This window comes from Callithrix jacchus, chromosome 2 (genome assembly GCF_049354715.1).
Source record: "Callithrix jacchus isolate 240 chromosome 2, calJac240_pri, whole genome shotgun sequence".
NCBI lineage: Eukaryota > Metazoa > Chordata > Mammalia > Primates > Cebidae > Callithrix > Callithrix jacchus.
The window spans coordinates 129,477,112-129,501,052 of NC_133503.1; the positions used below are offsets into that span (position 1 = coordinate 129,477,112).

General features: G+C 35.2%; 1 protein-coding gene across 27 annotated transcripts in view; it reads left to right on the top strand.

The window, feature by feature from the left end:
* SSBP2 (single stranded DNA binding protein 2) overlaps nt 1–23,941 on the top strand; it is a 326,613-nt gene that overhangs the window by 264,719 nt on the left and 37,953 nt on the right. For 16 of the 27 annotated variants that reach the window (XM_078365256.1, XM_078365263.1, XM_078365250.1 and 13 more), the window contains 3 exons: nt 10,332–10,398; nt 11,118–11,188; nt 18,006–18,097. In XM_078365256.1, the coding sequence (XP_078221382.1) occupies nt 10,332–10,398; nt 11,118–11,188; nt 18,006–18,097 (230 nt within the window). The remainder of the gene's footprint in view (nt 1–10,331; nt 10,399–11,117; nt 11,189–18,005; nt 18,098–23,941) is intronic. The other 11 variants (XM_078365258.1, XM_078365251.1, XM_002744805.6 and 8 more) reach the window with 1 other exon arrangement.

Genomic DNA, 23,941 nt, shown 5'->3' on the forward strand with positions numbered 1-23,941 from the left:
AAGTTTAAGGTGTTTTTTTCCAATTCTATGAAGAAAGTTATTGGTAGCTTGATGAGGATAGCACTGAATCTATAAATTACTTTGGGCAGTATGGCCATTTTCATGATATTGATTCTTTCTAACCATGAGCATGGAATGTTCTTCCATCTGTTTGTGTTCTCTCTTATTTCTTTGAGGAGTGGTTTGTATTTCTCCTTGAAGATGTCCTTCACATCCCTTGTTAGTTGTAATCCTAGGTATTTTATTATCTTTGTAGCAATTGTGAATGGGAGTTCACTCATGATTTGGCTCTGTGTTTGTCTGTTATTGGTGTATAGGAATGCTTGCTGTTTTTGCACATTGATTTTGTATCCTGAGACTTTGCTGAAGTTGCTTCTCAGCTTAAGGAGATTTTGGGCTGATACAATAGGTTTTTCTAAATATACAAGCATGTCATCTGCAAACAGGGACAATTTGACGTCCTCTCTTCCTATTTAAATACCCTTTATTTCTTTCTCTTGCCTGATGGCCCTAGCCAGAACTTCCAATACTGTGTTGAATAGGAGTGGTGAGAGAGGGCATCCTTGTCTTGTGCCAGTTTTCAAAGGGAATGCTTCCAGTTTTTGCTCATTCAGTATGATATTGGCCATGGGTTTGTCATAAATAGCTCTTATCATTTTGAGATACAATCCATCAATAACCTAGTTTATTGAGATTTTTTAGCATAAAGGGCTCTTGAATTTTGTCAAAGGCCTTCTTTGCATCTATTGAGATAATCATGTGGTTTTTGTCTTTGGTTCTGTTTATGTGATGGATTTTTAGATTTGTGGATGTTGGACCAGCCTTGCATCCTGGGGATGAAGCTGACTTCATTGTGATGGATAAGCTTTTTGATGTCCTGTTTGATTTTGTTTGCCAGTAGTTTATTAAAGATTTTCGCATCAATGTTCATCATGGATATTCGCCTGAAATTTTCTTTTCTAGTTGCATCTCTGCCAAGTATTGGTATCAGGATGATGTCGGTCTCATAAAATGAGTTAGGGAGAATTCCCTCTTTTTTTATTGTTTGGAATAGTTTCAGAAGGAATGTACCAGCTCCTCTTTGTACCTCTGGTAGAATTCGGCTATGAACCCATCTGGGCCTGGACTTTTTTTGGTTGGTAGGCTAATTGCCACCTTAACTTCCGACCTTGTTACAGGTCTATTCAGGAATTCAGCTTCTTCCTGGTTTAGTCTTGGGAGGGGGTAAGTGTCCAGGAATTTATCCATTTCTTCTAGATTTACTGTTTTATTTGCATAGAGGTGTTTGTAGTAATCTCTCATAATAGTTTGTATTTCTGTGGGATCAGTGGTGATATCCCCTTTGTCATTTTTTATTGCTTCTATTTGAGTCTTCTCTCTTTTCTTTTCTATTAGTCTGGCTAGTGGTCTATCTATTTTGTTGATCTTTTCAGAACACCAGCTCCTGGGTTTACTGATTTTTTGAAGGGTTTTTTGGTGTCTCTATCTCCTTCAGTTCTGCTCTCATCTTAGTTATTTCTTGTCTTCTGCTAGCTTTTGAATTTGTTTGCTCTTGCTCCTCTAGTTCTTTTAATTGTAACATTAAGGTGTCGATTTTACATCTTTCCTCACTTCTCTGGTGGGCATTTAGTGCTATAAATTTCTCTCTAGACACTGCTTTAAATGTGTCCCAGAGATTCTGGTATATTGTGTCTTCATTCATTGGTTTCAAAGAACATCTTTATTTCATTATTTATCCAGTAGTCATTCAGGAGCAGGTTGTTCAGTTTCCATGTAGTTGTGTGGTTTTGAGTGAGTTTCTTAATCCTGAGTTCTAGTTTGAGTGTACTGTGGTCTGAGAAACTGTTATGATTTCCATTCTTTTGCATTTACTGAGGAGTGATTTACTTCCAATTATGTGGTCAATTTTAGAGTAAGTGCAATGTAGTGCTGAGAAGAATGTGTGTTCTGTGGATGCGGGGTGGAGAGTTCTGTACATGTCTATTAGGTCTGCTTGGTCCAGATCTGCATTCAAGTCTGGATATCCTTGTTAATTTTCTGTCTCTTTGATCTGTCTAGTATTGACAGTGGGTTGTTAAAGTATCCCACCATTATTGTGTGGGAGTCTAAGTCTCTTTGTAGGTCATTAAGAACTTGCTTTATGTATCTGGGTGCTCCTATATTAGGTGCATGTATATTTAGGATCATTAGCTCTTCTTGTTGCACTAATCCCTTTACCATTATGTAATCCCCTCCTTTGTCTCTTTTGATCTTTGTTGGTTTAAAGTCTGTTTTATCAGAGACTAGGATCGCAACCTCTGCTTTTTATTTGCTCTCCATTTGCTTTGTAAATCTTCCTCCATCCCTTTATTTTGAGCCTATGTGTGTCTTTGCACATGAGATGGGTTTCCTGAATATAGCACTCCGGTGGTGTATTTTTATCCAATTTACCAGTCTGTGTCTTTTGATTGGGGCATTTAGTCCATTTGCATTTAAGGTTAATATTGTTATGTGTGAATTTGATCCTGTCATTTTGATGCTAGCTGGTTGTTTTGCCTGTTAGTTGATGCAGTTTCTTCATAGTGTCAATGGTCTTTACAGTTCAGTATGTTTTTGCATTGGCTGGTACTGGTTGTTCCTTTCCATGTTTGGTGCTTCTTCAGGAGCTCTTGTAGGGCAGACCTGGTGGTGAGGAAATCTCTCAGCACTTGCTTGTCCATAAAGGATTTTATTTCTCCTTTGCTTATGAAGCTTAGTTTGGCTGGATATGAAATTCTGGGTTGAAAATTCTTTTCTTTTAGCATGTTGAAAACAAAGTTTTATGGCAACCCTGCATTGAGCAAGTCAAGTGCCATTTATCCAATATCATGTGCTTACATTGTGTCTCTGTCACATTTTGGTAATTCTCATAATATTAAAATATTTTCATTATCGTATCTCTTACGGTGATCATTGATTTTGATGTGTTTTAGGGTGCCACAAACCATACCCATACAAGACAGTGAACTTAATTCATAACTCTGTATGTTTTGACCGCTCCACTCACCAGCCACTCCCTGATCACTGTTCCTCTCCTCAGGCTTCCCTACTTCCTAAGACACAATGGTATTGAAGTCAGGCCAATTAATAACCCTAAAACGGCCTCTAAGTGTTCAAGTGAAAAGAAGAGTTGCATGTCACTCACTTTAAATCAGAAGCTAAAACTGATTACATTTAGTGAGGAAGGCATGTCAGAAGCCAAGATAAGCCAAAAGCTAGGCCTCTTGTGCCAAACAGCCATGTTAGGATTGCAAAGGAAAAGTTCTTGAAAGAAATTAAAAGTGCTAATCCAGTGAACACAGAAATTATAAGAAAGCAAAACAGCCTTATTGCTGATAGAAGAAAGTTTTCATGGTCTGGATAGAAAATCAAACCAGTCACAATATTCCCTTAAGCCCAACACTAATCCAGAGCAAGGCCTTAAGTGTATTCAATTCTGTGAAGGCTGAAAGAGCTAAGTAAGCTGCAGAAGAAAAGCCTGAAGCCAGCAGTCAGAGATTTGTTCATGAAGTTTAGGAAAGAAGCTGTCTCCAGAAAATTTACTTGCAAGGTGATGCAGCAAGTGCTGATGATTCTACTGCAGAAAGTAGCCCAGAAAATCCAGCTAAGATCATTGAAGAAGGCTGCACTAAACTGTTGGAAGAAGATGCCATCTAGGACTTTCATAGCCATAGTCAGGCAATCACTTCCTTTAGAGCTTTAAAGGACAGGCTGATTCTCTTATTAGCAGCTAATACAACTGGTGACCTTAAGTTGAAGCCAGTGCTCATGTATCATTCTGAAAATCCTTGGTCCCTTAAAAATTACACTAAATCTGGCCAGGTGCAGTGGTTCATACCCATAGTGTCAGCACTCTGGGAGGCTGAGGTGTGTGGATAACTTGGAGTCAAGAGTTCAAGACCAGCCTGGCCAACATGGTGAAGCCCCATCTCTACCAAAAAATAAAAAAAATTAGCTGGGCTTGGTGGCATACACCTGTAGTCCCAGCTACTCAGGAGGCTGAAGTGGGAGAATTGCTTGAACCCAGGAGGCAAAGGTTGCAGTGAGCGAAGATCCTACCACTGCTCCCCAGCCTGGGCAACAGAGTGAGACCTTGTCTAAAAAAAAAAAAAAATTACACTAAATGTACTCTACCTGTCCTTTATAAATGGAACAACAAAGCCTGGATGACAGTGCATCTTTTTACAGCATGATTTAATGACTATTTTAAGCCCAGTGTTGAGACCTACTACTCAGAGAACAAGATTCCTTGCTTTTTTACTGCTCCTTGACAACACGTCTTATACCCAAGAGTGTAAGACAACATCCATTCTGCAGCCCACGAATCAAGAAATAATTTTACTTTCAGTTCTTTTTTTTTTTTTTGAGATGGAGTTTCATTCTTGTTGCCCAGACTGGAGTGCAATGGTGCAATCTCAGCTCACTGCAACCTCTGCCTCCTGGGTTCAAGTGATTCTCCTGCCTCAGCCCCCTGAGTAGCTGGGACTACAAGGTGCTGGTCTTGGGGGAATGGGAAATGACTCTAGGTGGACAATGTTCTATCTAACATTAGAAAATGGGCAAATTTTGTGGTATGTAAATCATGCATCAGTAAAACCTTTTTAAAAATAGCATAACCATGGACAACTTAACAGATTAGTTACATATTAAACCTTGGTTTTTTTATCATTGAAAGGATTAATTATAACTTTATAAGATTGTTAAAAACATTGAATAAAATACTAAAGGACTTAGCTCAATTCCTGACACTAATGCACTGGCTCACAAGTGGATATTTTGTTTGTTTTTATTAAGCACCCACATCATTAGTGTTATTTTTTTTCTGTCAGTATGGAGATCTTTTATAAAACAAAGAATGTGGCCAGGCACAGTGGCTCACAACTGTAATCCCAGCATTTTGGGAGGCTGAGGCGTGTGGACACTTGAGGTCATCAGTTCAAGACCAGCCTGGTCCAAAATGGTGAAATCTTGTCTCTACTAAAAATACAAAAATTAGCCAAACAAGGTAGTGGACACCTGTAATTCCAGCTACTCAGGAGGCTGAGGCAGGAGAATCACTTGAACCTGGTAGGTGGAGCTTGCAGTGAGCAAAGATCATACCATAGTACTCCAGCCTGAGTGAAAGAGCAAGACCCTGTCTCAAAAAAAAAAGAAGAAAGAATGCATGCCAAAATTTGTGACTAAACAAATCCTAATGGAATACTTTTAATGTGTTAAAAATATAGAAATAATATTTCACAGATGTATACATTTTTTCCGACATTAAACGCTTAAAAACTGCAGCAAGTATCTCCCTTTTGATGCACAAAGCTATTATCTGGTCATCCCAAGGCTGATAAAAATGTTTAAAAGTTAGAGATTTCACTTATTCTACAAGACAAACAGTGATGAGTAAAGAGTTAAATTTAGATTTAAAAAAACACTCATTTTGAAAACCAATTTGATATTGTTCTGTAAGATTATGCTATATTTTTAAGTGGTGAACAGAAAAAAGAAGGGCTTCTCAATTGTTCTGATATTCCAAGATAAACTAGAAACAATGAAGTTTTGAAGAAAATGGTTTATAGGCAATAAAACATCATGGTCTATTATGAGACAGAAATTAAGTGTCTAAGTTCAGAGTGTATAACTCTAATCATTTGGAGAATTAAAAAAAGCAAGACTCTGGCCAGGCATGGTGGTTTATACCTATAACCCTAGCACTTTGGGAGGCCAAGGCAGGAGGATTGCTTTAAATACATTGACTGAATAAATAAGTAATTACATTGAGGAGTAATAAATAATTAACATAGGCCAGGTTTCCCACTATTGAAGAAAATATTTGCAAACCTAGAAAGGAAGAAAGGGCTAGGAGTTCAAGACTAGCCTGAGCAACATAGTGAGACCTCATCTGTTTAAAAAAATAAAAATAGGCCAGGCACGGTGGCTCACATCTGTAATCCAGCACTTTGGAAGGCCAAGGCGGGCAGATTATGAGATCAGGAGTTCAAGATCAGCCTGACCAAAATGATGGAACCCCATCCCTACTAAAAATACAAAAATTAGCCAGGCAGTGGCAGGTGCCTGTAACCCCAGCTACTTGGGAGGCTAAGGCAGGAGAATTGCTCGAACCTGGGAGGTGGATGTTGCAGTGATCCAAGATGGCACTACTGCACTCTAGCTGGGGTGACAGATCAAGACTCCATCTTGAAAAATAAAATAAAATAAAAACTTAGTTGGATGTAGTGGCAGGCATCTGTAGCCCCCGCTACTTGGGAGGCTACAGCAGAGGAGATAGCTTGAGCCCAGGAATTTGTGGCTGCAGTGTTCTATGATCACACCACTGCACTGCAGCCAGGGCAGCTGAGTGAGACCTTGTCTTTAAGAAATTAAAAAATAAAAATTAATTTTTTAGGAAGCAAGAACTTTAAGTTCACAATTGAATATAGTATCGATTAGTTGTACATTTTTAGTCCTCCTCCTACATCATTTATTTATAACTTTTGACAGTGTTGGCTACTTTTTCCTCCTTGAAACTCTCCTCGGTCATTCTGAGATGTTGGTCTTAGTCTCCTTCCTGATTTCATGCCTATTCTATTTCAGTTTCTTTTTTTACTTCCTCTTGGTATTTTTAAAGAATTAAATCTTTTATCTTCTCTCTTCTCATTCTTTGAACTCTGTTTCATTCTTATGACTTTATCACTAGTGATTCCTAAAATTGTCAGTTTAAATCCTATTGCTTTTATTCCTTCAATAAACATTTATTGTTCTGTGACAGTAGACACTATAGATAGAGTCCCTACTTTTGTAGAGCTTACAGTCTGGAGATACAGAGAAGAGAACAAGTCATGGTAGTATTTAAGTTCTATGAAAATGAGGCATACGATCCTATAAAAACACATGGGCCAGGTGTGGTGGCTAACTCCTGTAATCCCAACACTTTGGGAGGCTGAGGTGGGCAGATCACAAGGTCAGGAGATCGATACCATCCTGGTTAACATGGTGAAACCCCATCTCTACTAAAAATACAAAAAAAGTAGCCAGGCATTGTTGCATGTGCCTGTAGTCCCAGATAATCGGCAAGTTGAGGCAGGAGAATTGCTTGAACCCGGGTGGGAGAGGTTGCAGTGAGCTGAGGTCACATCACTGCACTCCAGCCTGGGCGATAGAGCGGACTTTGTCTCAAAAACAACAAGCGCAAAACACACACACACACAAAGTTCTTACTTTCTCTGCATGCCAGGACATGGGGTATGTGGAGAAGAGAGCTATGCAGAGATGGCAAGATGAAGTGGCCAGTGTGGTTGGGAGACTGGTTATATTGAACAAATAAATACATTGATTGAATAAATAAGTAATTACATTGAGGAGTAATAAATAATTAACATAGGCCAGGTTTCCCACTGTTGAAGAAAATATTTGCAAACCTAGAAAGGAAGAAAGCTAAAAATAATCCTGAAGTATCAGATTGGAATTGGAGTTGTTGAATTGATGATGGAAAGCATGCATTTATGGTAGGTGTATACGCTATACACACACAAACAGATATAGAATTAGTCATAGGTGTGTATGTGTGCATATATGCATTATATGCATGTACATATACACCTGCATAGATTTTCAAGCTCAAAGAGAGCTTAAAAATGATCCACCCAAGTAATAAGAACACCCTGAGAAGGAAGATTTTTATGCCTAAGTGCTATCCTCCACTAAAAGGAATTAGGGCCTTTGGAGAAAGGGCTGATTTCAAGGCTAAGTCAGAAGAAGTAAGAGGTGAACCTGGAACATCTTATGCCATAAAGTAAGGAAATTCTCAAAGATAGATGTGGGTATGTTATAACACACACACAACACATGCACAACACACACACATACACACACACCCCTGAAAGTCTTCTCACTAGCCAAATCTGAGATTATTTGAATATTGAAATGACGATACTAATAGATTACAACCCATTGAAAAATATAGAAATCTATGACTGAGTAAATAAGTGACTAAATAAGGAAAGCTTTTCCTTACAGTGAAACACCAACTAATACATGTAAAAAGAATGATGGACACGGAATATCTGTATTTGACAACTATCATAGTGGTTAGGAGTTGTTAGTGGAGGCTACAGCTGATGGGTTGATAAAGGATTGATGAGAAATGGGATATTGACAATCTCAGAATAGCTCTTATACTAAAAGTAAATAGTTACAAAGGGAAAAAATAATGACCTTATTGTGTTGAAACCCCCAAAGAACAACACATTCAGATGATAAAAATTACCATCACCAGTAGTAGGATGAATCAACATCATTTTCCCCGTGATGTGATACACTTGGAAAGGCATAGCATCATTTCTCTGGTATTTCTGCTAAGAAAAGATGACTTGAGTCTAGATCATAAAGAAACATCAAACACAATGCTGTCGAATTTAAGGCCTGTTCTCTTTAAAATTGTTGAGGACATGGTAAGTAGGGATAGACTGGACATAGATAGGAACAGTAGGAATTAGTCATGCTTAGAAGAACATGAAAAGACAGGATAACTAAATGTAACATGTCTTCCCTGATGTTCTGGTATCAGAAAGGAAGAAAAAACATTATTGAGACAAAGGCAAAATTAAATGAGGTCTTAGACTTGGATGGTAATGCTGCTATCAAAGTTGATTTCCTGACTTGAAAGGCTGTATGGTGGCTATGTAGGAAATATTCCTGTTGGGATACTTTACAGTGTTTAGGAGTAATGAGGTATCATGTCGTCAACTTGCTGTTAAGTAGTTCTGAAAAAGATTTATGATAATAGATATATATTTATAGAGAGAAAGAAAGGTAGAAATGCTGCTGGGGCAGATGCGGTAAAAAAATGTTAAAGTTGGCAATCTGAGTCAAGGTATATGAAAATTCTTTGTGCAGTTTCTGGAAGTTTGAAATTACACATGTGAAATTATACATGTGTGTGCACACACATGTATACACACAGTCTGGGATAATTCCTGTGTGTGTGTGTGTGTACATATGTACATACACAATCAGTTCATTTATTTGTTCAGTATAACTTGTGTATGTATATATATACACATACAAATAGAAGGAGGACTTATACCAGATTGAGGCTACAGGGAATAATTTTGTTAGGAAGTGATCCCTAAACTGAGATCTAAAGGATGGCAACAATAATGACAAGGGTCTATGAGCCCTCTGAGAGGAGAGATTTTTTTCAGTTTAGTTTTTATTTTGTTTGTTTTTAGTGGTTGGCATTTAGACATTGTAAATGCATGAATAGGAAAAAAAAAAACCTGAAAGAAGTTTGGTATGGCTGGAAGTCAGAACATGAGTGTGGCAGTGGCCAGAAATTAGGCTGGAGAGGTAAGACAGGGACAGATAATGTAGTAGGATCTCAAGAAATCTGTATTTGGTATGCTTGTAAGCAAAAATATTGAAAAATTACAAAAATGGCTTGGGAAATGGAAGCTATCTACCACATCCCAAGTGGTAACAATTAAGGAAGCAGTTCTTATCTGGCCATGTAAATTATTTAATGTTAAATTTCATTTTAAATAGTTGAATATGTTAACTAATTTGATAAGACTTTCATGCTTTAAGTCAAATTGGTAAATTTTTATGGCAATTCTCACCAGTTGTCAGGATTTTGTATATATGTGTATGCTTATATACTTACAAGATCAGTAGGTTTAAATCATTTATACCTTAATCCAGCTTTAAATGCTGCTGAGACAACTGTTAGAAGCTTATGATTCAGTATGTATCCCAGCACAAAACAAACGCTGCTATGTTCATATCTACCTTTGTCAGTTCTTCTTTCCTTTTTCCGTACACCCAAATTGCTCAATTTATTTTTAAGTATTATTTTTCTAAATAATTTCTTAGGGAAAATGTGACTTCAAAACAATCTTCATTGGTCCCTTTGTATTTTCTTCCTGTTGTTATGTAATCTCAAATGAGTAAGATATTCTGTAGAAAAAGGGAATGTACATGTAAGAAGCAAAATTAGTTATTTCAGTATTCATAGTAAATTAATTTTTAGAAAAGGCAAAATACTTCTCAAGAAGAAATAGGACAGTTTTGCATAGATTTTTGTTCCCTCAAAGTACTTATTTTGTTTGCCACAAAATTGTACAAAGTAGAATCTTTTTAGAACTAAGAACTTATTTAAGGTAATAAACCTGCAAAACTTATAAATGAATGTGAAATATAAGAAATCTTGCTATATGCTCAAATGCATTCTTGTAATTATCATACAAGTATTTAAAAGGGAATTGTTAAAGCAGTTATTTTATAAATATTTACAATATTGCTCTTTATTTTTTTAAATAAATTGCTAGGCACTTGGAGGTGTCCCAGGAAGTCAGCCATTACTCCCCAGTGGAATGGATCCAACTCGACAACAAGGTGACTATCTAAAGTAAAAGGGAAATTGATGTGCAGAACCATAGAGGAAATCTTTTATCTCTTAAGGAAAATTGTATGTGTACAAGTAAATCTCCTATAGTTAGACCAATTGCATTTTTCTAGGTAACACGGCCAAATGACTTATATTTCCAGCTCACTTAATTATGCATGATAGTGAAGATAGTGAGAACATAAGAAAGAGAATACATGAAGATCCAAAAATTCATATTTTAGTTAATAATTCTAAAACCATTTACATAACATCCAACAAGCAGGAAGCTAAATGATAATATCACTTATTATTTCCTTTGCCTTTTTCAGTTAGAGGGCTTAGCCCATCTGAAAGATGAGCAGAAGGAAAGAGGGTGCTAAGGAGCAAGAGGCTTACGATCTCAATAATCAAATCCTTCCAGAGGTACTTAGGAACCACAGATATGTAATGCTCAATAGAGCATGTACTGTTCCATGGGAAGAGGAGCAAATGATGTTAGAGAATTAATTCACCACAGAATAGAAAGAAAATTTCAGTCATGACAGTAATAGAGAGTGTGGGTAGGTAATGGTAGAGGAGGAAAAGTAGCCTGGAAGCCAAGGTAAGATGGTGTCAGTACTCAGACACTTGATAAATGAGACAGTAACACACAGGAGGGAGGAAGCTGCTAGCCTCTGGTTTAGTACTCATGCTCATTACTTTGCTAATATCTTCATACTTTTTTTAGGACATCCAAATATGGGTGGGCCAATGCAGAGAATGACTCCTCCAAGAGGAATGGTGCCCCTAGGACCACAGGTAAATAATCAGTGCATATTTACAAAAGCAAAGACATGGAACCAACCCAAACACCCATCAATGATAGACTGGATAAAGAAAATGTGGTACATACATACCACGGAATGCTATGCAGCTATAAAAAGGAATGCAATCATGTCCTTTGCAGGGACATGGATGAAGCTGGAAACCATCATCCTCAGCAAACTGACACAGAAACAGAAAACCAAACACCACATGTTCTCACAACAAGAACACATGGACACAGGGAGGGGAACAACACACACCAGACCCAGTTGAGGGGGTGGAGGGCAAGCACAGGGAGTGCACTAGGACAAATCCCTAATGCATGTGGGACTTAAAACCTAGATGACAGGTTAATAGGTGCAGCAAACCACCATGGCATACATATGCCTATGTAACATACGCCTATGTAACAAACCTACACATTCTGCACTTGTATCCCAGAACTTAAAGTAAAATAAATAAATAATAAAACTGAACACTGGCCGGGCACTGTGGCTCACGCCTGTAATCCCAGCTCTTAGGAAGGCAGAGGCAGGAGGATAGCTTGAGCCCAGGAGTTCGAGACCTGCCTGGGCAATATAGGGAGACCCCATTCTCCACAAAAAGGAAAAAACAAAAAGACCAAAAAAAAAAAAAAACCAAACACTGAAAAAAAAAACAATGCAGAAAGCTAGATGCTGAGCTTTTTGCTTCCTTCATATATATAAACAGTGTTATTTGCTGGCTGTGAGAATATGCATTCAGGCTTTGTATAACATAGTTGTTAGAGTCATGAGGACATAACATTTGTGACATGCCAAATTGATATAACAACTAACCATACTTTGGCAGGGTGCTGTCACTTAAGCCTTTAATTTATTTGAGAAAATACACTGTATGGAAATACGTTATAATAATTACTATTCAAAAGGTAGCTGTTACCCTTAGTTATGCTAAGGAGATGCTTAAGTTAAATAAAACCCAGTTGGCTGGGTGTGGTGGCTCACACCTGTAATCCCAGCACTTTGGGATCACTTTGTAATCCCTGCACTTTGACAGGCAGACCACTTGAGGTCAGGAGTTTGAGACCAGCCTGGCCACATGTTGAAATGCCGTCTCTACTGAAAATACAAAAAGTTAGCTAGGTGTGATAGGTGGGTAATCCCAGCTACTTCGGAGGCTGAGGCAGGAGAATCACTTGAACCGGGAGGTGGAGATTGTAGTGAGCTGAGATCGCGCCATTGTACTCCAGCCTGAGCAACAATAATGAAAACTCCGTCTCAAAAAAAATTTTTTTAATAATAAATAAAACCCAGTTGATTGAAAATATTAAAGAGTAAGTGTAAAATATATTTCTATAAATCTTAAAGACTGTCGTTGACAATTTATTATATACAATCATATTTCTTTATAGAATGGGAAAATAATAGAAAACCCTTTAGAAATAAACTTTAAAATGGGTCTTACTGAACAACCGTAATATCATCAGTGCACATCAGATGTTAGCTGACTTCTCTATCAAAATTTCCCCGAAGTATACACTGAAGTTGAACCTGTCCTATCTGTATGTGACATTTTAAGCGTGCTGTTCCAGGATATCTTGCATTTTAGCTAAAACATTCTTTTGTCTGTGTTGGGAAAATTCCTTGGGGTAGAAATTAATTTTATAATGTCATTTTTCAAAGAAACCAATTTAAAATCCAGAATTTTAAATTTCTACCTCATGGGTCAGAGATTAACATGTCATAAAGCTGGTTAAAATAATGTATTTATTCATTTTTCCTTTCCAAGAAATAGCATTATAAGCAATACTTTTAGGAGCTTGTTTTGTATATCTACTTTTTAAAAGTTAAATTGATGTTTTGTTGTGCTCCCAACTGAGTAAAAAAATTAAGAACTCAACACACAGATAATGTGACTTAGACCTATTTACAATAATACGTGTTGTATTGTATGTTTGTATTGCATATATGTATTGTTTCTAACCAACATATAATTATGTATATTAACTATTGAAACATGGGGCTCATTTAGCCAGTTTTTTAGAAATGCCATATTATATGAAAACAACTACTACATATAGTTCCATGGAAACAGGAACAAATGGTGTCACATAAACATATGTGGCAGCCTCAAAGCCAAAACAAAAACTATTTTATTTAGGCTCATTGTTAATATGTTTTCTTAAGAGTTAATAAAACTCTCATTTGGATATTTAAATTATTCTTATCTATTTCTATTCATATTAGGAATGATGATACATGTTAACCAATCATCATTAAGCTATTAATAATAAGAATTTATAAGTTCCATAGGCATTTTATTGGCTTAGTATACTTTTAGTCTCTAAAAAACTAAGCCAACTAATCTGGCTGTGAGAGAATTAACAGCTAGATTATTATTATCACTCTATTATTAGTATTAGTTTTTAATACTTCAAAAACTAGAGTCTGCGAGGGGTGGGGAGTTGGGGAGAGATAGCATGGGGAAAAATGCGAGATATAGATGAAGGGGAGGAAGGCAGCAAATCACACTGCCACGTGTGTACCTATGCAACTATCTTGCATGTTCTTCACATGTACCCCAAAACCTAAAATGCAATAAAAAAAAAAACTAGAGTCTGATTTAAGAATCAGTTTTACAGCTATTTCTGGTAAACTCTTGTTGGTGAGTTTTAATAACAAGTGTATCATGTGTTAATTCTTTGGATTTTTAAAACCAGAGTGGTTTATTTCATTTGGATTGTAGGTGTTCTTACTATTTCTATATAATATGATGGAAATTAAGGGTTCTGGTATGAATTTACCTCAGAAATAAGAAATGTCTACAGTAACATTTTAAATTACAGTATAAAAAGTGTAAGGATTAAAGGAAATTGTTTATACATACGTATCATGTTTAAATGAAAACAGGAGTCGTATTCATATGATGGTACAATTTTAAAAAGTCAGGTAAAACAATTCAGAATCAGGGGAATCTTAAGATATATTTATTTCATAAGACCTGGTATATAAAACATGTAAACATACGCATTATAAACTATGAAATTTGTAATGATGGTTAGCTGTGTTTCTTGAGAGATAATGGAAAAATAACTCTCATAACATTTAATCATATAGATGCTGCCCAAAGAAGAAGGTACCTGCCTTATTTTTAGTTGTATTGTAGAAAAATTCTCTGAAATATTGTCTCTATATTTATGCACAAACAAAATACACATTTCTTTTTTTATCATAGATAATGCTCCCATAATTTTTTGAGCTTAAGATCAATGTGGTACAGGGGGACCGAAGTTACCTATTGAAACAACTGAATTCCTAAAACAAATATGTAAATCTAATTATTCTTACATTATGTTGATTTGAGCAAATTGCACACACAGAATATAGTTAACATGTGATTAGTATTTATCGCATGTATGAAGCAATAAAAGTTTGCCCCAAATCCAGACATATTTTTCCCTATCCGTCAATCTATTTTAGATCTAAATACAGTGGTGGTACATTATTTTTAAAGTGAAAATATGTTAGTATCCTTTCAATAAAAAACAAAACTACCTATTTAATCAAGAAAAATATCTTCTAATATCATATATGAAACCAGTTTTCTACTTGGTTTTGTAATAAGATGTACTTAGCTAACTTGTGTTCTTAAGGTCAGCAAGTGCCATGTAATTAACCAAAACTACCCAACTACTTCTAGTTCCTCTAGAAATATGAAGGATAAATAAGTTATATACAAGTAAGATCATATGATTTCCAAATCAAATACTTGGGGTGGAAAAATGGTGAAGTGGAAATAATATGTATGATAGGCTCTCATGTAAAGAGAGTAAACTGATCCTATATTTTCAAATCTATGATGGGCAGTAGAGTTCAGCTCAGTACAAGGACGAACTTTCTAGAAATTAAATTGCCCAACCATGGAAAGACTTTATAAACTTTCCAAGCAGAATCTGAACAGCCATTTTGTCAGGAATGCTGCAGTAGGAGAGAGATTAGACCAGATGGAATTGTATAGTTGCCATCAGCTTTAAAATTCAGTGATTCTAAATTAGCTCTTCCCATTCTGCCTTTGTTGCTACCACTTGGAAAGCAAGTTGTTATTCTTTCTTTTCTTTCTTTTTGACTTAGATTATTCACTAAATGAAAATATTTTGCAAATCTATCAAGCATATATTGAAGAAGTTCTTACTCATTTCCTGGGACAATTCAGTTGAACTAGCTCATCATTCATGGAAGGCCTACTGTGTGCCAGGCACCATACTTGAGCACTGGGTATACAAAGATGAGTAACATATGCTGCCTTCGAGGTATTTATTGTTTAACAGGAAGTGTAGATACACAAAGAAAAACTATTATATAATGGGGAACATCTAGACAAATATACATACTTTTTGTGGAGCCATTACATGAAGAGGCAAGTAATTCTGTTAGAGTTGAGGGCTATGGAAGCTAGTGAAAAGAGAACTCATTTAAGTTGGTTTCTTATTAACAGTGGTGAAAGAAAAAAAAAGAGTTAGCAGCTACTGTTTTTGAACCCCAAATACCATGCTTTTAATTCAGTAAGAACTATAATAGGTACTTTATATATCCTTTTATTCTCCAACAAGCCTCTAAGGGGAGATAATATTATCACTTTACAAATAAGGAAATCAAGATTAGGAAATCACTGGGAGAATCATTTGCCCAAGACTGCACACATAGATGAAGAAGAAATGGGACAGTGGCAACAGAGATTCAAACCATTGTCGACCTATGTCCAGAGCTGTTGGGAAAATTAATGTTTTCCTTGATAAAATAAAACACAGATCTTCTAAGACCAAAAATGAGAGGAGACTTTCCTTGTGAAGCATTTCTCTTATACTTTACCATTTAGATTTTGTTTCCACTGACTAGCCTTTATCTCAGAGACCCTTGCTCTGCCACCACCATGCCTGATCCAGTGGTTAGGGAAAAAAGCTGTCCTTTTAACCAGTGTCTCAAGTGTGAACAGAAATCATTCTACCATCCCATATATCACAAATTTGGATATTTAAATAAGATTTCCTTAAAGTAAATAAACAGTGGGAATAGCATATATCAACTGTGGCTTTCACTCTGGAGTCAATAGACCTGCTCTCTCTGATTTATTTCCTTGTCATCTGAGCACCTACTACTTTAAGCCAGGGAAGATGAGTTAGCATGAGTGTAAAAATCTATTACATGTTTCTGAACTTAAATCCAGTAGGCTGGAGGGTATGGTTGGGAATTATAGCAAATGAGGACAAGAAAGATAGACTGGGGCTGAGCCTTGAATAACCTCGTAGAGCCATGCTGAGAAGTTTAAACTTACTTGACAGGTAGTGTGGGTCATCACAGCTTTTTTTTTTTTTTAAAGATGGGGTTTCACCATGATGGCCAGGCTGGTCTTGAACTCCTGACCTCAGGTGGTCCACCCACCTCAGCCTCCCAAAGTGCTAGGATTACAGGTGTGAGCTGGGGTCATCATAGCTTTTAAGTGACATGAACAGGACTGAGTTTTAGAAGGATAGCTCTTGAGGCAGTTTGGAGAATAGATTGGGAGCAGGAGAGACTAAATCAGAGAGACCAATTAAGATAGTGCAGTAGTCTCAGTAAGTGACAAAGATTAGTAATAAGAGGATAGAACTATTTCAAGAGCTATTTCACAGATAGAATCAATAGACTTTGGTAACTGACTGGATATGGGCATTGAAAGAAAAGAAAGAAACATCAAGGAGCTCCTAGAAATTCTTAGCTTGGTCTGTTGTATGGAAGGTAATACCACAAAATTGACTGAGGAAGGCAGTACAAAGAACTCAGTCCTGAGAAGATAATATTGAGTTTACTTTTAAGTATGTTGTGAGTAAGATGTATCCAGATGGAAACAGATCCTGTGAAGTTCAGTGTCTGAGTTATCTTTATATCAAGATCAGATGTAAAGATTTGGGATTTCTAACATATTAGTTGTTGAACAAATGATGGCAGATAAAATTGCTCATAAATGTGTTTTATTAAAAAGAATGCTATAGCTAGAACTTGGAGAAAAGCAGCATTTTAAAGGGTTAGCAAAATAAAAAGAGCTAGCAAAGGAAATTGGAAAAGAGTACCCAGAAGAGTCTGAGGAATATTGGTATCAGAAAGCCAAGTGTGAAAGTTATTGGTAATGTCAAAATATATTAAGATAATAGTGATAAAATTAGCCTTTTTGTCCTTACAGCAACTAATCTAATATGATGTACATGTTAAACATTAAAATGTTTTTATTTTTTGAATGCACATAATAGATATTAATAGAAGCTGATTGAGTCATATGTATTTTGAGTATACATTAGTTTTTATACATTTTGTGTATTTGTATATTAATGCATTTCTGTGTTAGACATGTTTTGTGAATAGAAGTTTGCATTTAACTTTCTTGTGTTGGGTTCACCTGTTTTGTTTTGTTTTCAGACTTTATGTCATTGTTCTGGGTCTGACAATTTCAAATATTGAATAAATCTTTTCTTTTAAAATAGAATTTTGGATTTATATGTTTTATTTGAAAATGTTTACTGTTGTACATATCTTAGGAAATTAATAAACTATGTTGAAATATAATTGCAACCATACCTTAATCATTTAACATGCTCCAGTGATCATACATATTCACATGGTTTTAAAAAGAAAAAGATGAAAATAATTGCTAAAATAGAAGCAAAAATACAAGAGTGGACCCCTCAGAGAATGAATTACACAGGCCTTATCCAATTAGAGTTATGTAGGGAAATCATTAACGTGCTCTCCTTTCTTTCCCCCCTCCTCTTTGGTTTCGTTTTTTTGTTTTGTGGTAGTCTGACCCTTGGTTATCATTACAGAACTATGGAGGTGCAATGAGACCCCCACTGAATGCTTTAGGTGGCCCTGGAATGCCTGGAATGAACATGTAAGCTATATTATTATATATTACATTATTATGCAGATGATATTTCATATATATATATAACACCATATTCTATTTAGTAAGTGTTCTGTTTTCTAGGTTCTCAGTTGATATTAATTTGTAAATCAATTTGAGCACTTCTATCTCTATGTGGTATAAAAATGAACTAAGCATGAGCTGTAGTGTTTGCTTCATTTTCACAACATAATCTTTTAGATTTTCTTTGTTCCCTTACAACCTTTATTTATTTTTTTCATTTTCAAGTGCTGTAAATAACAGCTTTTAGTCTATTTCATTTTGTTAAGTACAGAGTCTCCATATATTATATAAAGTATGAAGAGATGCTAGTATCAGTACTTTGACTTAACTCTATAGAAGTGGATAATGAGGTTAAAATACCGTTAACCTCATTTTAACAGATAGACAGTAATTCTGTGAGTAGAGTTTTTAACTCATAAATACATATATATCTTTGCTTTTGCTTTGTTGGGACTACTGTCAACACAGGAAGAATTCTCTCTGGTAGAACTTTCCATAGTGTAGGATGACTTTTGTTTTGAAAAATTCCAGACCCACTTAGATAAGGAGTAAACTAAATTTTTTATGGGAATGTCCCATCCAACCGAAAGAGAGTAGTTTGTTTCTATCAGCCAATATAATGTAGTTGGTTAGGAAATTTTTCTTTTTCATTATCCCGATTGCCCTCCAAGTCTTATATACACCAGGTGCTTGTTAGTGACTTTCATTAATTCACCGGAGGATCAATTGCATGATGTGGCCTAGAGAAAACTTACCAAAAATAATGAAAGTTTTCCATATAGATTTGTGGATGTCTCCTCAAATATGTTTCCATCAGTCCATGTTTTGATTACTTATATATCAAATTAAACAACTCTGCCATCATTTAATGGCATTGAAGATACACTGTGAAATAAGCTCTTTTGATGTTGGTAGGAATTTTTTTTTAAGTTTCTGAAGCCATTTTCATGGAAAGCAAATTTGCCTGAAATAGAAAATAGGTTAATAAGTAGATACCAGCTAGACTTAAAACTAAAAGAACAGGGGGAAAAGTAGGTCAAATTTTCCTATCACATCTTTTTACTTTTTAAATAAAAATGGATACACAGGAAATCTGACTCTTCTTAAATTCCTCAAAGGCTTAACCTTGTATTAATAGTTGTTTCAAAAAAAGAGTGAGTGGTGTCTTGTGCTTATTATGACCAAAGCTGAAGCTCTTACCAATAGGATGGAGATATATGTAAGATTTGCCTACCTGAGATTCATACTTTACAATTCAGATTTTAAGGGGTATAATTTTGAATACTATGTATCAATGTGAAGAGTATATGTTTTGAATACTATGATCACCCCAGAATGATCATTCAGTAATAAGAACGTAACTAATATTGTTTGTACATTACTCTGCATTATAATTGGCCATAGGGCCAACTTTAAATCCACTTAGTTTTGCCCATTCAGAGAAAAAAAAATTGTTATTATTTGACCATGGAGAGATTCAAATAACTGCTTCCAATTGTCTAGTTTCTTTCTCAGATATACTTAAGCAATATACATGTGTATACATTTAATTTCCTAAACTATTTCCTAGACTACGGAGACTAAAAATATGGCTGAAAATTTTAATATGATTATTATTCATTGATAATTGGGTTCGGGTGTCTTATTTAAGTATGCCCAGATACTTTATTTACTATTAGATAATATTTTACTGTTAATATAGTATCTGCCTTGTAAAGAACCTTTAAGCCTTACAAACTCTCATCTCCATTTTTTTTGTTACTGTTTTCTTTTATGTAAGGCCCTGTACCATTTTTAGTTTTCTATAAATCAGGATTCTTTCAAAGACAATGAAATGTAAATATTTACATTTTACATTTGTAAATATTTTCCTCTAATAGGGAAACTTTTCAAGTGTGAATGATCTATAAGAGTAGAACTCTTATATTGATACTGGTCCCCAAAAAGCAAAAGTTTGTTTAGAGACATAAAAAGTGAAACGTATTATCTCCATTGTATTCAATAAAGTAAGCTTTATTGAAATTCACTCTATAATTTCTTTAAAATAAAAGCCTAACTTTGTAATGCAAGCACATAATATTTCTAACTGGCATTTGTAGCTTCATGTCATTAAGGAATTTTGCATATTCCTTAAAAATTGAAGAAAAAGGCATCAGAAGGGTGTTACCTTAAGCTCTGTCTTGAACTAACTAAACTATTTAAGTAACAAAAATATTTGTGTGTTAGGAGTTAGGAGGGACATGCCAGAGACTCATATGTGGATAATTTTTCTTCAGCTTGTCATTTTTTCTCATTTGCCATGAGAGTATGATGACAATAAAAAATTCCCAACCCTGGTTACTAAAGTAATTAAATTACTGTATTCTAACTGGCAACTGTATTTCTTTATTGCAGAATAAATTATTTGGAATAAAATTTGGTAACTCTGTTGTTTAAAAAACCTTTACATTTTCATACTCTAAACTTAGGATAAATTATATTGTGTCACTTAAAAACTTACTTTCTATGTTTCTGTGGCTAGTATTATATCTTAGAAACAAAAGCTTAATTTAAGTAATCTAAAGTAGTATTTGTAAGTTATGGCCAAAGTTTAAGTGTTTTTAAATGCATTGTAGATTATTTTTTAAAGAAAATTTGGATAATCATGTATTTCTAAATTAAACACATTTTTACAAGTTTTCAAATAATTTAGGATTTAGTATTATAGCATCCCTAACTCAACTTTATACATTGCTATTAAGCAATACAGAGACCAAAAGGATTTCTAAGGATCTTCCTTTTCTATATTATATCCTGCAGAATTATGAAGTTTGTGGAGTATTATTTTGAAATAAAATGATTTTGAATTACAGAAGAAAGAGGATTTTTCAGGCTAGGCATGGTAGCTCATGCCTGTAATCCCAGCTCTTTGGGAGGCCGAGGTGGGCATATCACTTGAGGTCGGGAGTTTGAGACCAGCCTAAGCAACATAGAGAGACGCTGTCTCTACTAAAAATACAAAAATGAACCGGGCATAGTGGTGGGCATCTGTAATCTCAGCTTCTTAAGAGGCTGAGACAGGAGAATCCACTTGAGCCTGGGAGGTGGAGGCTGCAGTGAGCCGAGATCCTGTCACTGCACTCCGGCCTAGATGACAGAGCGAGACTCTGTGCCAAACCAAAAAAAGAGAAAAAAAGAGGATTTTTATCTTTGGTAGTAGTGGTTAATTTGATTTTGTCAAAATTAACCTCCTTACCAAAAAATGCACACTTATCCACCTAGGCTGGAGCACAGTGCATGATCTCAGTTCACTGCAACCTCTGCCTCCCAGGTTCAAATGATTCTCCTGCCTCAGCCTCCTGAGTAGCTGGGAGCACAGGCATGCACCGCCACCCCCAGCTAGTGTTTGCATTTTATATATAGATGGGGTTTTGCCACGTTGCTCAGAATGGTCTTGAACTCCTGAGCTCAAGTGGAACCCACCTCAGCCTCCCAAAGCTTTGGGACTACAGGCATAAACTACCATGCCCAGCCTAATGTGATTCTACTTCAAACCATACTTACATAGATATTTTCCATCAAAATAATTCCTGTGTTATAGTTTGTAAATTACTTTCTTAATAATACGGAGGGCCCTCAAAGGGAGTGGGAATTATTGAGCTTAACTAGTTGATCTAATGGAACTACTCCCTACTATAACCACTTTATGTAAAACATGGGTGAAACTTAAAGTATTTTCAAACACAATGATAATATTAGCAGAAATTTAACTTATCCATATGAATTATTAATACTTAATAGTAAAATGAAATTTATTATGAAATATATAGTATGTTGGAACTAGATTAGTATTTATCAAATTGAACTATATAATGTTATAGCATAAATGTAACATTTAATTTAGTGTACTTAAATATTTAATTATTTTAACATTTACTTTAGCATGTTTAACATTAGACAAATTTGAAAATAAAATATTATATTTATACATCTTATTCATACTTGTTTTTTCATATTTCAAAATTTTAAGATTATCAACATAACATTATTATGTATAAGTTTTGTCAGGATCTGCATATGGTGTACTTTTATGTTGTTTTAAGATAAATGTTCCGAAGTTTTTTTTACTGTTTTATTTAACATCAAACAAATCATGTGGATGTATCTTACTACCCAAATGTTTAACTTACATATTACCTCAGTTTCTGTCCATTAGGATACTGAATCCTATAGGTAAAATCATTTTTCTTTCCTTTTTTTTTTTTTTTTTTTTGTAGAAAGTGATTTATTTAAAGAGAGAGAGAAACAGGAGAAGAACACTGATTGAGAGAATCCAGAAAGATGGAATCCAGGAGAGGAAAGCAGCTTCCACACTAAGTGGAAGGGAATAGAGAGAGATGGAGTTTGGGAGGGGAAGACAGGCTTCCACGAGAGAGTGTAGAAGGGGACTCCAAAGTGGAAATCCAGGAGAGAGAAAGATGGCTTCCACAAAGGGAGTGTTTGTGGAAGGGGACCCAAACATGGAGTCCATAAAATCATTTTTCTAAAATGTTCCAGTAATTAATTGCTAGAATGATCATCATCATCATTATCATCATCATCGTCTTAGAGAGGCAACAGTTTCCAAAGACATTCAATACAAATGCCCTTGCCTTCTTTTTCCCTATGCACAAAGTTTTATCAAGTCCTCACTGGTATCTTCTATACATCAAGCTGAATTGGGAAAAAATTTCACTTGAGCCCAAGGACAGGACCCATGCTCTTCCCTGCTGCTCACACAGCATAGGGGATCCCCAAACAAAACTAAAAACAGTTCTAAATTTTCCATGCAAACATGGGTAATATAATAACTAACTTGCACAGCCTCTTTATCTAACATTTAGAACTAGCTTCTCCAACCCAAGGCCCAGGATGGCTTTGAATGTGATCCAACACAAATTTGTAAACTTAAAACATTATGAGATTTTATTTGTGATTTTTTTTTAATTAGCTTATCAGCTATCATTAGTGTTAGTGTGTTTTATGTGTAGCCTAAGACAATTCTTCTTCCATTGTGGCCCAAGGAAGCCAAAATATTGGACACTCCTGATTTAGAATTTTAAGTTTAAGGTCTCTAGATTGAAGGAATTTTTTTAATTAAACTCTTTCATTGTCTTAGTAATTCAAAGGGAAGGGGAATTTTGAATGACTCTAATTAGAGGAGACTGACTGACAGTAGCCTACTTTTCATAAGACAGTATTTATTCAGGTATACAACTTAGTACTTAGTACTAAATGAGGACAAGAGAACTTTTTGATTTAACTAATTGGGCATTAATTTTGCTTTAAAAGCTCTGTGTCCTTATAAGCTGTGGAATACAGAACATTCTCCTCTACTCTACAATGAAGTAATATATTGGCATAGATTATCTCCCATTTTTTCTAAGATTTACTCTGGCCACTACCTGGAACTGAAATTATGACAACAAGAAATGGAATTTTCTCATTTAATAGTAACTAAATCATCAGTAGCATTGAAAGATAGATAGATAAAGTAATGTGTGATACTCTGTGGTTTTTTTTCAAAGGAGGCAACTTTAGATACTTTTTATATGTTTTTATTTGTTTATAGCTTATATATTTTTGTTTATAGCTTTATAGGAGCAATCATTTTTTATATATTAATGTTTTACAAATTTTATTTTAAATGAGATACAGGAAGCTATTATATTGATGTCACAAGATTATATTTAGTTCATAATACTTTTCACTACAGACATATGTTTTATAATGATTTCAATATATGTATATATTTACTCCTATGAATGATTACCATCTATATAACAACAA